This window comes from Oncorhynchus kisutch, unplaced genomic scaffold, assembly GCF_002021735.2.
Source record: "Oncorhynchus kisutch isolate 150728-3 unplaced genomic scaffold, Okis_V2 scaffold2366, whole genome shotgun sequence".
In the NCBI taxonomy this organism is placed as follows: domain Eukaryota; kingdom Metazoa; phylum Chordata; class Actinopteri; order Salmoniformes; family Salmonidae; genus Oncorhynchus; species Oncorhynchus kisutch.
Genome location: NW_022264311.1, coordinates 1 through 16,617, shown reverse-complemented (window position 1 = coordinate 16,617; position 16,617 = coordinate 1). Strand labels below are relative to the sequence as shown.

Sequence of the window (16,617 nt, the reverse complement as noted above, 5' to 3'; positions counted from 1 at the left end):
TTTATTTTCTGAGGTCTTGGCTGATATCTATTGATTTTCCCATGATGTCAAGCAAAGAGGCACTGAGTTTGAAGGTAGACCTTGAAATACATCCACAGGTACCCCTACAATTGACTCAAAGGATGTCAATTAGCCTATCAGAAGCTTCTAAATCCATGACATCATTTTCTGGAATTTTCCAAGCTGTTTAAAGGCACAGTCAACTTAGTGTATGTAAACTTCTGACCCACTGGAATTGTGATGCAGTGAATTATAAATGAAATAATCTGTCTGTAAACAATTTTTGGAAAAACGACTTGTGTCATGCACAAAGAAGATGTCCTAACCGACATGCCAAAACTATAGTTTGTTAACAAGAAATGTGTGGAGTGGTTGAAAAACAAGTTTTAATGACTCCAACCTAAGTGTATGTAAACTACCAAATTCAACTGTATCTACCAACTAATTCCCACAGAGAACTGCAGAGGGACAACTTGGTGTCAGAGCATAACGTACTATATGAAAAAAAAAAAAAAAACATACCACACAATTTAGTATGTTATGTTACATTACATTGGCCTATAACTGTAATACGATTTGTAGGATGTATAGTATGTTACGAATTACATTTCGTACAATATGTTACAATTTTCTATACGTATGATATTTTACGAATTCCAATTTGTTGTTGCTAACATTAACATGGTAAGCACACTATATACACAAAAGTATGAGGACACCCCTTCAAATTGTGGATTTGGCTATTTCAGCCACACCCATTGCTGACAGGAGTATAAAATCGAGCACACAGCCATGCATTCTCCATAGACAAACATTGGCAGTAGAATAGCCTTACTGAAGAGCTTAGTGACTTTCAATGTGGCACCGCCAGTTCATCAAATGTCTGCCCTGCTTGAGGACCGCCGAGTGCTGAAGCATGTAAAAATTGTCTGTCCTCGGTTGCATCACTCACAATCAAGTTCCAAACAGCTTCTGGAAGCAATGTCAACAAGAACTGTTCGTTGGGAGATTCATAAAATGGTTTTCCATGGCCGAGCAGCAGCACACATGCCTAAGATCACCATGCGTAATGCCAAGCATTGGCTGGAGTGGTGTAAAACTAAACACCATTGAACTGACGCAGTTGAAACATGTTCTCAGGAGTGGTGAATCACACTTCATCATCTAGCAGTCCGACGGACTAATCTGGGTTTGGTGGATGCCAGGAGAACGCTACCTGCCCCAATGCATAGTGCCAACTGTAAAGTTTGGTGGAGGACAACTAATGGTCTGGGGCTGTTTTTCATGGTTCGGACTAGTTCCCTTTGTTCCAGTGAAGGGAAATCTTAACGCTACAGCATACAATGACATTATAGATGATTCTGTGCTGCCAACTTTGTGGCAACAGTTTGGGGAAGGCCCTTTCCTGTTTCAGCGTGACAATACCCCCGAGCACAAATAGACGTCCATACACAAATGATTTGTCGAGATCAGTGTGGAAGAACTTGACTGGCCTGTAAAGAGCCCTGACCTTAACCCCATCGAACACCTTTGGGATGAATTGAAACGTTGACTGGGAGCCAGACCTAATCGCCCAACATCAGTGCCTGACCTCACTAATGCTCGTGGTTGAATGGAAAAAGTCCCCAGAGCAATGTTCCAAAATCTAGTGATTCCCAGAAGAGTGGATGCTGTTATTGCAGCAAAAGGGGGACCAAGTCCATATTAAGGCCCATGATTTTGGAATGAGATGTTCTACGAGTAGGTGCCCACATACACTACCGTTCAAAAGTTGTTTTTTGTCCATTAAATAACATCGAATTGATCAGAAATACAGTGCAGTCTCAACGTCAACAGTGAAGAGGTGACTCCAGGATGCTGGCCTTCTAGGCAGAGTTCCTCTGTCAAGTGTCTGTGTTCTTTTGCCCATCTTAATCTTTTATTTTTATTGGCCAGTCTGAGATGTCTTTTTCTTTGCAACTCTGCCTAGAGACTGGTGTTTTGCGGGTACTATTTAATGAAGCTTCCAGTTGAGGACTTGTGAGGCATCCGTTTCTCAAACTAGGCACTCTAATGTACTTGTCGTCTTGCTCAGTTGAGCACCGGGGCCTCCCACTCCTCTTTCTATTCTGGTTAGGTCCAGTTTGTGCTGTTCTGTGAAGGTAGTAGTACACAGCGTTGTATGAGATTTTCAGTTTCTTGGCAATTTTTCGCATGGAATAGTCTTCATTTCTCAGAACAAGAATAGAATGACGACTTTCAGAAGAAAGTTATTTGTTTCTGGCCATTTTGAGCCTGTAATCAAACTCACAAATGCTGATGCTCCAGATACTCATCTAGTCCAACTTAACCAGCACAACTGTTTTTAGCTGTGCTAACATAATTGCAAAAGGGTTTTCTATTGATCATTTAACCTTTTAAAATGATCAACTTGAAATCGCTAACACAACGTGCCATTGGAACACAGGAGTGATGGCTGCTGATGATGGGCCTCTGTACGCCTATGTAGATTATCCATAAAAAAATCAGCCGTTTCCAACGACAACAGTAATTTACAACATTAACAATGTCTACACTGATCAATTTGATGTTATATAAAACAGACAAAAAAATTGCTTATCTTTCAAAAACAAGGACATTTCTAAGTGACCCCAAACTTTTGAACGGTATACTTTTGGTCATGTAGTGTCGTTGCAAAGTTGCTTATTAGCTACAATTGTCCGTGATGAGATTTGAACACGCAACCGTTGGGTTGCTAGACTTTCATGTCTTTGCTGATCCACCCCACCAACCACTATCCTATTGTTTTTGCCTTAAAAAGGGACATTTAAAAATGTTCCAACTTCATATTTATCATTCCCAGCACCACCCCAACATCAACATATGTGAAAATGGCACATTTCTATGTTTTGTAGTAAAATAATTTGGAGAAAGATGATTTCCAATGTCATAATTCTATAACACTCCCTTTCCTCTGCACAGTTCTCTCACATTGAGAAACAATTGGATTACAATAGTGTTCTACACTTTCTTCATTTGATCCAATTCACTGTTACCACTTCTTTTACGAGATGAGGATTAATCGATGGAGTGACTTTAATCTTAGCTGGTCTGAGAGAAGTGATGAGGCTTCTCTCCTTTATGTATACATTGATGTGTTTTTAAGGTAGCCAATCGGGAGAAACTCTTCCCACAGTCAGAACAGCAGTAAGGCTTCTCTCCTGTGTGTGTTCTCCGATGAACTTTTAGCTCAGTTGATGTTGTGAAGCATTTTCCACAGTCAGAACAGGAGTAAGGCTTCTCTCCTTTATGTATACGTTGGTGTGTTTTTAAGTTGCCCTGTTGGGAGAAACTCTTCCCACAGACAGAGCAGGAGTAAGGCTTCTCTCCTGTGTGTATTCGCTGGTGACATTTTAATATATCCAAATGGGTGAAACTCTTCCCACAATCAGAGCAGGAATAAGGCTTCTCTCCTGTGTGTATTCGCTGGTGACATTTTAAGTTGCTCTGTTGAGAGAAACTCTTCCCACAGTCAGAGCAGCAGTAAGGTTTCTCTCCTGTGTGTGTTCTCTGATGAACTCTTAACTCAGCTGATGTTATGAAGCATTTTCCGCAGTCAGAGCATAAGTAATGCTTCTTTCCTGTATGTATATGTTGGTGGGTTTGTAAGTGGCTCTGTTGAGAAAAATTTGCCCCACAGTCAGAGCAAAAGTAAGGCTTCTCCCCAGCGTGTATTTTTAGGTGTGTTTTTAAGTTGCTGGATACGGAGAAACTCTTCCCACAGTCAGAGCATGAGTAAGGCTTTTCTCCTGTGTGTATACGTTGGTGTGTTTTTAAGCTGCTCTGTTGAGAGAAACTCTCCCCACAGTCAGAGCAGGAGTAAGGTTTTTCTCCAGAGTGGACTCGCAGATGAACTGTCAGAGCCTGTGATGTTGTGAAACTCTTCCCACAGTCAGTGCAGGAATACAGATTATCTCCTGTGTGTATTTTTAGGTGAATTTCTAGTTTTGATAGAATTGGGAAAATCTCCTCACAATGTGGGCAGTGGTGAGACCTGTTAGCTCTGTGATCTTCCTGCTGTTGCTCTCCGGATGTAGAGAATATCTCAACATGGTCTCCTGTGTGAACAACATCAGAAGAACCGGTCAGTTGGTGTGTTATACATATAACTTCATAACAATAGGCTGTCCAATACAGGGAATAAAGCTATTAGGGCTGTCCAATACAGGGAATAAAGCTATTAGGGCTGTCCAATACAGGGAATAAAGCTATTAGGGCTGTCCAATACAGGGAATAAAGCTATTAGGGCTGTCCAATACAGGGAATAAAGCTATTAGGGCTGTCCAATACAGGGAATAAAGCTATTAGGGCTGTCCAATACAGGGAATAAAGCTATTAGGGCTGTCCAATACAGGGAATAAAGCTATTAGGGCTGTCCAATACAGGGAATAAAGCTATTAGGGCTGTCCAATACAGGGAATAAAGCTATTAGGGCTGTCCAATACAGGGAATAAAGCTATTAGGGCTGTCCAATACAGGGAATAAAGCTATTAGGGCTGTCCAATACAGGGAATAAAGCTATTAGGGCTGTCCAATACAGGGAATAAAGCTATTAGGGCTGTCCAATACAGGGAATAAAGCTATTAGGGCTGTCCAATACAGGGAATAAAGCTATTAGGGCTGTCCAATACAGGGAATAAAGCTATTAGGGCTGTCCAATACAGGGAATAAAGCTATTAGGGCTGTCCAATACAGGGAATAAAGCTATTAGGGCTGTCCAATACAGGGAATAAAGCTATTAGGGCTGTCCAATACAGGGAATAAAGCTATTAGGGCTGTCCAATACAGGGAATAAAGCTATTAGGGCTTTTTTAATACATTTTAAAACGTGTATTTTTCCAAACATATGTGTTGAAATAAAATGACTCAAGAGGCAGACAGAGATCAATATAGTCTAATCAGAAGTAAAAATAGATATATATATATATATTCCCGACTCTCCTCCTCCCGCTGCTGCTGGTCTTCCGTTATGCTCCTGACGTTGCCGGTCGGCAACCTTTTCCATGTTGAGTGCCAGGATATCGTACCATTTCTACTGATCCGTTATGATTTATCATCTGCACATTTTTCGTGGAACAGTTCCATTCAATTTATAATAAAGTTTTCATATCTCAAATCAGTGTCATGTGGTTATTCAAAATTATATCAAAATGATACAAATCTAAAAGTGACTTCTATTGCCAATATAACTATAAAATAGTTATCCTATCAATCAAATTGGCTGCACATGGTCTGTCTGTCTGTAAGAAACATTGTATCAACTAATCATCTGGTCTGGCCTGTGTTAGCAAACTTGCATCATTGTATAAAATATTTAGGGCCCTCAGAGTTTCCCGTGCCAGCCAGCGAGACAGGCAGACAGACAGAGGCAGACATACAGACAGACAGGCAGGCAGGCAGACATACATACAGACAGAGCTGTAGGCTATTTACACAAAGGATAAGATGTTTCCACCGGATCAATGCATGACATTTTTTCCCCTTTCATGTTGAGTGGTTATCAAAAGATAGGAGAACTGGATTTTTTTGTTGTAGAAACAGACTTTGTTTACTTGCTGTTTGAGATGAACATTTTTTATACGAGAAACTCCACAGTGACGGTGAGTTAAGACAATCAGGAATAGTATCAGATCCCCAAATGGGCACATTTATAGGCCTACATTTACACAGAGGCCAGCTAGCCTATATGCCTACTTCTATGTGTAATCAGGTCAGGTTGCCTATAGGCCTACTTCTATGTGTAATCAGGCCAGGTAGCCTATAGGCCTACTTCTATGTGTAATCAGGCCAGGTAGCCTATAGGCATACTTCTATGTGTAATCAGGCCAGCTAGCCTACAGGTGTAATCAGGTGTGTGTCCTTACTCAACATTGACAGGAGCACAAAAGACAAATAATAAATTGTAACTCGTAAATGAAAGGAAATAAACCAAAACCTTTCACACAAGCATAGCCAAGGTTGTATATGCTCTACAAACAACATGCCCACTTCTACAATGACAATGGTAAGGCTGTAATAATATATTGAATGCATTACCATAACCAAACAAACATTGTAGATTAGAAATGATGGGAATTAAAAGGTAGGCTAAATGTACTACTAGTGAGCCATGCCCTCCGCAATGGACTAGTCCACTCAGACAGGCAAATGGACTAGTCCACCCAGACAGGCAAATGGACTAGTCCACCCAGACAGGCAAATGGACTAGTCCACCCAGACAGGCAAATGGACTAGTCCACTCAGACAGGCGTGAATCAGACAGGTGTCTCGTGTATCATACATTTTTTATAAATACAGTATCAATCAAAAGTTGACACACCCACTCATTCAAGGGTTTTTCTTTATTTTTACTATTTTCTATATTGTATAATAATAGTGAAGACATCAAAACATTGAAATAACACATATGGAATCATGTATTAAACAAAAAAAGTGAAATCAAAATATATTTTATATTTGAGATTCTCCAGAGTAGAGATCAAATCAAATCAAATCAAATTTATTTATATAGCCCTTCGTACATCAGCTGATATCTCAAAGTGCTGTACAGAAACCCAGCCTAAAACCCCAAACAGCAAGCAATGCAGGTTCCATGAGAGATGACAGCTCTCATCATGCCTTGATGACAGCTTTGCACAGTCTTGGCATACTCTCAACCAGCTTCATGAGGTAGTAACCTGGAATGCATTTCAATTAACAGGTGTACCTGTCTTCCAGCTTCACCTCGGATGGCAGACCAAATAAATGCTTCACAGAGTTCAACAGACACACCTCAACATCAACATTTCTGAGGAGACTGCATGAATCAGGCCTTCATGGTAGAATTGCTGCAAAGAAACCACTACTAAAGGACACCAATAAGAAAAAGAGGCTTGCTTGGGCCAGGAAACACGAGCAATGGACATTAGACCGGTGAAAATCTGTCCTTTGGTCTGATGAGTCCAAATATGAGATTTCTGGTTCTAACCTCTGTCTTTGTGAGACGCACACTAGGTGAACAGATGATCTCCACATGTGTGGTTCCCACTGAGAAGCATGGAGGAGGAGGTGTGATGGTGCTTTGCTGGTGACACTGTCATTGATTTATTTAGAATTCAAGTCGCACTTAACCCGCATGGCTACCACAGCACTCTGCAGCGATACGCCATCCCATCTGTTTTGCGGGATTATCATTTGTTTTTCAACAGGCAAATTACCCAAAACACACCTCCAGGAGTGATGGAGTGCTGCATCAGATGACCTGGCCTCCACAATCACCTGACTTCTACCCAACCCAATGGTCTGGGATGAGTTGGAGCGCAGAGTGAAGGAAAAGCAGCCAAGAAGTGCTCAACATATGTGGGAACTCCTTCAAGACTGTTGGAAAAGCACTCCATGTGAAGCTGGTTGAGAGAATGGCATCGGATGGGGCCACAGTGTCTCCTGACCCCTCCTGTCTCAGCCTCCAGTATTTATGCTGCAGTAGTTTGTGTGTCAGGGGGCTAGGGTCAGTCTGTTATATCTGGAGTATTTCTCCTGTCTTATTCAGTGTCCTGTGTGAATTTAAGTATGCTCTCTTTCTTTCTTTGTTTCTCTAGGAGGACCTGAGCACTAGGACCATGCCTCAGGACTACCTGGCATGACGACTCCTTGCTGTCCCCAGTCCACCTGGCCGTGCTGCTGCTCCAGTTTCAACTGTTCTGCCTGTGGCTATGGAACCCTGCCAGACCTGTTCACCAGACGTGCTACCTGTCCCAGACCTTTCAACTCTCTAGAGACAGCAGGAGCGGTAGAGATACTCTCAATGATCGGCTATGAAAAGCCAACTGACATTTACTCCTGAGGTGCTGACCTGTTGTACCCTCGACAACCACTGTGATTATTATTATTTGACAATACTGGTAATTTATGAACATTTGAACATCTTGGCCATGTTCTGTTATAATCACCACCCAGCACAGCCAGAAGAGGAGTGGCCACCAATCATAGCCTGGTTCCTCTAGGTTTCTTCCTAGGTTTTGGCCTTTCTAGGGAGTTTTTCCTAGCCACCGTGCTTCTACACCTGCATTGCTTGCTGTTTGGGGTTTTAGGCTGGGTTTCTGTACAGCACTTTGAGATATCAGCTGATGTAAGAAGGGCTATATAAATACATTTAAATATATTTTGATTTGTGTGTCCAAACTTTTGACTGGAACTGTATATAAGCTAATTATATATTTCCCGCTGATCGATTAAAAAAAGCTTGGTAGACCAACAGCCTATCTATCTATCGAACAAACAATTGACCAGTCGACTAAATGGGGTCCGCCCTAAAAGCTGTTCAACAGTTGAGGGCAAAAAGGGGATTATGAGTCATATAATCCTCCACTCACTATCACAAGGGTTAGAAACTACAGGCTGATTTCATATCATCCTCCACTCACTATCACAAGGGTTAGTAACGACACAGACTCATTTCATATCATCCTCCACTCACTATCACAAGGGTTAGTAACTACACAGACTCATTTCATATCATCCTCCACTCACTATCACAAGGGTTAGTAACGACACAGACTCATTTCATATCATCCTCCACTCACTATCACAAGGGTTAGTAACTACAGGCTCATTTCATAGAACTAGCTCAAGGATGTGTTAGGTTTCATTCTGTAAATCTGTCATATCAATAACTTATGGAGGTCTAACTTATAAAGATAACTTATAAATAGAACCTGCTCTTACCATCATAAACAGATTCCCCAATCTTCTCCTCCTCTTCTTCATCTTTAATGTTGACATTCAGCTCCAGTGTTTGACTGCAGTCTTCCAGCTTCACTGATGCCATCTCTGGATCCTGCAGAGCAAACTGGGCTCCACTGTCACAATCAGGACCCAGTGACTGTAGATTGGGTTTGTCCTCACTTTTGATGTTACTGGCCTCAGACATAATCGGAGTTGGCCTGTAATAATGAAGAGAAAATGGCCCACCCAAAAGTCATTGTCTTGAGAGTTCTGGTACTTTCTTTATTCTCAAAAAATGATATTAGATCAGGTAGCTAAACATTGAAAACAAACCATTTATTAACTTCACATTAGACAAAGTGCACACTTTAAATTACAGTGCACTTAACCTATAGTATATTTCCTAAGTTCACAAAAATGCATAAATGACTCAAAAACCATTTAGTACAAGGCTAACAGTATGTTTCAGGCAGCACTATGTACTATTTTCCTGAATAACCTTGTCTTCACTGAACTATTTAACTCCAATTGTATTTTCTGTTCACACCATTGAAACATTTATAGATAAAGATGGAAACAACTGAATGTGTCTGAATATTAGTACTAGAGGTCGACCGATTAATCGGAATGGCCGATTAATTAGGGCCGATTAATCGTAATGGCCGATTGATCGTAATGGCCGATTAATCGGAATGGCCGATTAATTAGGGCCGATTAATCAGAATGGTCGATTAATTAGGGCCGATTAATCGTAATGGCCGATTAATCGTAATGGTCGATTAATTAGGGCCGATTAATTAGGGCCGATTTCAAGTTTTCATAACAAATCAGTATTTTTGGGCGCCGATTTGTCGAATTTTTAAAAAACATTTCATTCAAACAGCACTTTCGTGCGTTTTGCCAGCAGCTCTTCGTTGTGCATCAAGCATTGCGCTGTTTATGACTTCAAGCCTATCAACTCCCGAGATGAGGCTTGTGTAACCGAAGTGAAATGGCTAGCTAGTTAGCGCACTAATTGCCGTTGTGTTGCTGGTTCGAGCCCAGGGAGGAGCGAGGAGAAGGATGGAAGCTATACTGTTACACTGGCAATACTAAAGTGCCTATAAGAACATCCAATAGTCAAAGGTTAATGAAATACAAATGGTATAGAGGGAAATAGTCCTATAATTCCTATAATAACTACAACCTAAAACGTCTTACCTGGGAATATTGAAGACTCATGTTAAAAGGAACCACCAGCTTTCATATGTTCTCATGTTCTGAGCAAGGAACTGAAACGTTAGCTTTCTTACATGGCACATATTGCACTCTTACTTTCTTCTCCAACACTTTGTTTTTGCATTATTTAAACCAAATTGAACATGTTTCAATATTTCATGTTTCAACAGTGTTCAATATTTCAATATTTCCAAACCATAGCACACAAGTTGAAGAAGACAGGGCACTAATAATTGGCTGATTACTCCTAACCCGTAAGAATCCCCACACATTTGACTACTTTAAAATGGTGGAAAGCCTCAATGACAATGTCCATGCTAAAACGGGTTACATAGAGGTTGAGTCTTCTATCCATCTCTATGCTTGATGCAGACAGGCCGGTCCTGGCTGAAATTCCTCCTATGAACTTCAATCGTCCTAGTAAGCAAAAAAACATCTAAAATACTTATTTTTCCAAATGTTGAAGTTAGTCATAACCTAAAATGAATCTGAAAGTTGAAAAGTCATATCTGCACATTTAAAATAAGTATTTTCTGGATGTTGAAATCAGTTATTTGAAAGTTGAAAAGACGTCTTGAGTGCACAACATTAGAGTAAAGTAGGGTACAACACAGTACATTATACTCTACTATACTCAGGGCTGGGCGATATATACACTGCTCAAAAAAATGAAGGGAACACTTAAACAACACAATGTAACTCCAAGTCAATTACACTTCTGTGAAATCAAACTGTCCACTTAGGAAGCAACACTGATTGACAATAAATTTCACATGCTGTTGTGCAAATGGAATAGACAACAGGTGAAAATTATAGGCAATTAGCAAGACACCCCCAATAATGGAGTGGTTCTGCAGGTGGTGACCACAGACCACTTCTCAGTTCCTATGCTTCCTGGCTGATGTTTTGGTCACTTTTGAATGCTGGCGGTGCTTTCACTCTAGTGGTAGCATGAGACGGAGTCTACAACCCACACAAGTGGCTCAGGTTGTGCAGCTCATCCAGGATGGGACATCAATGCGAGCTGTGGCAAGAAGGTTTGCTGTGTCTGTCAGCGTAGTGTCCAGAGCATGGAGGCGCTACCAGGAGACAGGGCAGTACATCAGGAGACGTGGAGGAGGCCATAGGAGGGCAACAAACCAGCAGCAGGACCGCTACCTCTGCCTTTGTGCAAGGAGGAGCACTGCCAGAGCCCTGCAAAATGACCTCCAGCAGGCCACAAATGTGCATGTGTCTGCTCAAACGGTCAGAAACAGACTCCATGAGGGTGGTATGAGGGCCCGACGTCCACAGGTGGGGGTTGTGCTTACAGCCCAACACCGTGCAGGACGTTTGGCATTTGCCAGAGAACACCAAGATTGGCAAATTCGCCACTGGCGCCCTGTGCTCTTCACAGATGAAAGCAGGTTCACACTGAGCACGTGACAGAGTCTGGAGACACCGTGGAGAACGTTCTGCTGCCTGCAACATCCTCCAGCATGACCGGTTTGGCGGTCGGTCAGTCATGGTGTGGGGTGGCATTTCTTTGGGGGGCCGCATAGCCCTCCATGTGCTCGCCAGAGGTAGCCTGATTGCCATTAGGTACCGAGATGAGATCCTCAGACCCCTTGTGAGACCATATGCTGGTGCGGTTGGCCCTGGGTTCCTCCTAATGCAAGACAATGCTAGACCTCATGTGGCTGGAGTGTCAGCAGTTCCTGCAAGAGGAAGCTATTGATGCTATGGACTGGCCTGCCCGTTCCCCAGACCTGAATCCAATTGAGTACATCTGGGACATCATGTCTCGCTCCATCCACCAACGCCACGTTGCACCACAGACTGTCCAGGAGTTGGCGGATGCTTTAGTCCAGGTCTGGGAGGAGATCCCTCAGGAGACCATCCGCCACCTCATCAGGAGCATGCCCAGGCATTGTTGGGAGGTCATACAGGCACGTGGAGGCCACACACACTACTGAGCCTCATTTGGACTTGTTTTAAGGACATTACATCAAGGTTGGATCAGCCTGTAGTGTGGTTTTCCACTTAAATTTTGAGTGTGACTCCAAATCCAGACCTCCATGGGTTGATACATTTGATTTCCATTGATAATTTTTATGTGATTTTGTTGTCAGCACATTCAACTATGTAAAGAAAAAAGTATTTAATAAGAATATTTCATTCATTCAGATCTAGGATGTGTTATTTTAGTGTTCCCTTTATTTTTTTGAGCAGTGTAGAATTAATTAAAATGTATATTTTTGAGCTAAATTCCAAATGCCTGTATTTACTTTCATTTTCATGAGTGTTTATGTCCTCTTGTTGTCAAATTGTATTTTTGCTCCTCTGTGCCGTGTGCACCTTCCCATTTACACCAGAGATCTGTATATAATGACAAGATGCACGTCTCCACCCTAACAATGGGAGTCGTTGTCCCAAAGGCAGGAAGGCAGGCAACAACGTTAGGTCCAAAACAAGCCCATAGAAACGCATTGGGCTTATTTTGGACAGAATTTAGCGAGAGTGAACATTTTGCGAGAGTGAAACCTCTTGCTTTGCCTCTTTCTCAATGACTTACACACACCAAGCCCCACCCCCTGACTTTCACATCAACAAAGTTGCGCGATCACATCTTCCTCTCATTTGGGCACACCCACTCATTCAAGGGTTTTTCTTGATTTGACTATTTTCTACATTGTAGAATAATAGTGAAGACATCCAAACTATGTAATAACACACATGGCATCATGTAGTATCCAAAATCAAAATACATTTTATATTTGAAATTCTTCAAAGTAGCCACCCTTTGCTTTGATGACAGCTTTACACACTCTTCGGCAAACTTAACGACTGTGTTGGCGCCACACAGTCATGAGTGAACGGGGAGTACAGGAGGGGACTGAGCACGCACCCTTGAGGGGCCCCCGTGTTTAGGATCAGCGTGGCAGATGTGTTGTTACCTACCCTTACCACCTGGGGACAGTTGTAGAGGGAGGTGTTTAGTCCCAGTGTCCTTAGCTTAGTGATTAGCTTTGAGGGCACTATGGTGTTGAACGCTGATCTGTAGTCAATGAATAGCAATCTCACGTAGGTGTTCCTTTTGTCCAGGTGGGAAAGGGCAGTGTGGAGTGCAATAGAGATTGCATCATCTGTGGATCTTTGGGGAGGTATGCAAATTGTTGTGGGTCTAGGGTTTCTGGGATAATGGTGTTGATGTGAACCATGACCAGCCTTTCAAAGCACTTCATGGCTACAAACGTGAGTGCTACAGGTTGGTAGTCATGTAGGCTGGTTACCTTAGTATTCTTGGGCACAGGGACTATGGTGGTCTGCTTGAAACATGTAGGTATTACAGACTCAGTCGGGGACAGGTTGAAAATGTCAGTGAAGACACTTCCCTGTTGGTCAATGCATGCTCAGAGTACATGTCCTGGTAATCTGTCTGGCCTTGTGAATGTTGACCTGTTAAAAGGTCTTACATCGGCAACGGAGAGCGTGATCACAGTCGTCTGGAACAGCTGATGCGCTCATGAATCCTTCAGTGTTGCTTGCCTCGAAGTGCGCATAGAAGTAACTAAGCTTGTCTGGTAGGCTCGGATCACTGGGCAGCTCGCGGCTGTGCTTCCTTTTGTAGTCTGTAATATTTTGCGAGCCCTGACACATCCTTGAAAGCAGGAATCATGAGGATAGATTTATGGTCAGATCTACCAAATAGAGGGCGAGGGAGAGCTTTGTACGTGTCTCTGTGTGTGGCGTAAAGGTGATCTAGAGTAGTTTTATTTGCATCCGTGACATGCTGGTAGAAATGGGGCAAAACAGATTTCAGCTTTCCTGCATTAAAGTTTCCGGACACCTTTGGATGAGCATTTTCTTGTTTGCTTATGGCCTTATACAGCTCATTGAATGCAGCCTTACTGCCAGCATTGGTTTGTGGTGATAAATAGACAACAATGAAAAATATAGATGAAAACTCTCTTGGTAAATAGAGTGGTCTACAGCTTATCATGAGATACTCTACCTCAGGTGGGCAAAACCTTTAGAATTCCTTAATATTAGATTTTTGTGCACCAGCTGTTGGTTACAAATATACACAGACGCCACCCCTTGTCTTACAAAAGGCAGCTGTTCCATCTTGCCGATGCAGCGCAAACCCTGCCAGCTGTATGCTATCTGTGCCATCGTTCAGCCACAACTCGGTGAAACATAAGACATTACAGTTTATTTGTGATCGTAGCTCGTCTATTTGGTCATCCAATCATTGTACGTTGGCTAATTGGACTGAGGGTAGAGGCAGATTACCCACAAATAATGCAAAAAAAACCACAATAGGTTAGAAAACCATAAAACGGCAGCCATCTACTCCGGGCGCCATTCTTCTCAATTTTAAATTAAGTAACAACATTCTAACAATGTTTATTGTTACCTAATCCTAATTTGAAATGATTTCACTAATTTGTATCAGTTCGCATTGCTTTCAATGAGGGTATTTTATGTTGAGGGCGAACCGCAAATTCCATTATAGTGGCTAATCGTTCTTCTGGCTAATTTCACGTAGCTAGGGACAAGCGGGTACCAGGGCTGCTTCCAGGAGGGGGACGGAGACGTTGGCCACATTCCGATAGAAATGTATTATGTAGGACAAACATGCCTCTGATTCTAAGGAATCATGTCAGTTCTATTTAGGGCATTTCTATCTGCAACTTTCCACTACGTTTTTGTCCTGAACATCCCCAGGAGAACACGACTGAGTTCTGTATGAACCTGGAAAGCCTCACAAATGAACGTGTGGTGGACACCGCTCCGTGTGCTTGTAAAAAATGTTTTTGTATCACATTCTTCACTCACTCGTTTTGACAGAGAAATTACACAAAACCTTTCCCAAACGTGATAATATCTTATACGTTGTGTTATCTAATACGTTATGACGCTCTTTAGCTATTAGACAGTTTAAACGTGCTTTTACATACCTGTAGTAATAAAGCGAAACGCACATCAACGTTCTGTCGTTTTCTTTATTCCGAAGAATGGTGGCAGGCAACCCGGAACTTCCTGTTTCCCACTACCGTAGTGCAACAGCGACATGTATTGGACTGATGGACTAACTACTGATAAAGCATGTAAAATATAAAGGGAACTTGATTAGCAAGACAAATAAACCTTGGTTCAAGAAAACTAAAGGGGTGTCTGTCTTAATGTCTACGTTTTTCAAACATTACATATGCATTGTATAATGCCAGTTGAATAATGTTTACATATCTTGCATCATCTCATATGTATATACTGTATTCTATAATATCTATTGCATCTTAGCCTATGCCGCTCTGACAGCTTATCCATATATTCATATATATTCTTATTCCATTCCTTTACTTAGATTTGTGTGTATTAGGTATTTGTTGTGGAATTGCTAGATATTACTTGCTAGATATTGCTGCACAGTCGGAACTAGAAGCACAAGCATTTCGTTACACTCGGAATAACATCTGTTAACCATGTGTATATATCCTTATATCCTTCCTGTTTGACCCTGTCCGGGGGTGTCCTCGGATGGGGCCACAGTGTCTCCTGACCCCTCCTGTCTCAGCCTCCAGTATTTATGCTGCAGTAGTTTATGTGTCGGGGGCTAGGGTCAGTTTGTTATATCTGGAGTACTTCTCCTGTCCTATTCAGTGTCCTGTGTGAATTTAAGTGTGCTCTCTCTAATTCTCTCTTTCTTTCTCTCTCTCTCGGAGGACCTGAGCCCTAGGACCATGCCTCAGGACTACCTGACATGATGACTCCTTGCTGTCCCCAGTCCACCTGGCCGTGCTGCTGCTCCAGTTTCAACTGTTCTGCCTTATTATTATTGGACCATGCTGGTCATTTATGAACATTTGAACATCTTGGCCATGTTCTGTTATAATCTCCACCCAGCACAGCCAGAAGAGGACTGGCCACCCCACATAGCCTGGTTCCTCTCTAGGTTTCTTCCTAGGTTTTGGCCTTTCTAGGGAGCCACCGTGCTTCTACACCTGCATTGCTTGCTGTTTGGGGTTTTAGGCTGGGTTTCTGTACAGGACTTTGAGATATCAGCTGATGTACGAAGGGCTATATAAATACATTTGATTGTATGTGATCAATAACATTTTATTTGGAAGATCAAGAACCCTCATCCACCCGAGCCACGGCCTGTTCACCCTGCTACAATCTAGCAAGCAGAGACGGTACAGGTGCATCAAAGCTGTTACCAAGAGAATGAAACTGCTTCTATCTCCAGGCCATAAGACTGTTGAACAGTCATCACTGGTTTGATTTAGAGAATATTGGTGACTAGTAAATTGGCTTGTCCCAGTGTTTAGAGGTGTCGTGACACGTATTGAGTAGATAATACAGATATATTTATTTGAAATTCATGAATTAAACAAAAGCATTACATTTACTGTAAAGATAACCCCCAAAAAACTACAATGATTCAGTAGATCCACAGTACTCCAGCAGGTCTCACAGCTGCTTACGCTGACAAAACATGTTAGAGAATAGGTCAGATTTAGCTTTGTGATGCTCATTTCAACTTCCTGTCTTGTTCAGCTTCAGAAAAACAGCAAATATGTCACTTGAAACATAGTTTTTTGGTAATTCATTTTCCAAAAGAGAAGAGTTTGTCCAGTACAAATGTACAAACTTTATTTTTAATTTGCAGAT

The 16,617-nt window shown here is 42.0% G+C and overlaps 1 protein-coding gene across 1 annotated transcript; it reads right to left on the bottom strand.

The window, feature by feature from the left end:
* Positions 1-324: 324 nt before the first annotated feature.
* LOC109884135 (zinc finger protein 664-like) lies at positions 325-15,033 on the bottom strand. The gene is made up of 3 exons (XM_031819638.1): positions 14,904-15,033; positions 8,743-8,960; positions 325-4,097 (listed from the first exon to the last, which is right to left on the bottom strand). Exons 1-3 carry the CDS (start codon positions 14,927-14,929, stop codon positions 3,082-3,084), a joined length of 1,260 nt encoding a protein of 419 aa, XP_031675498.1. The 5' UTR covers positions 14,930-15,033; the 3' UTR covers positions 325-3,081.
* Between the last annotated feature and the right edge of the window lie 1,584 nt (positions 15,034-16,617).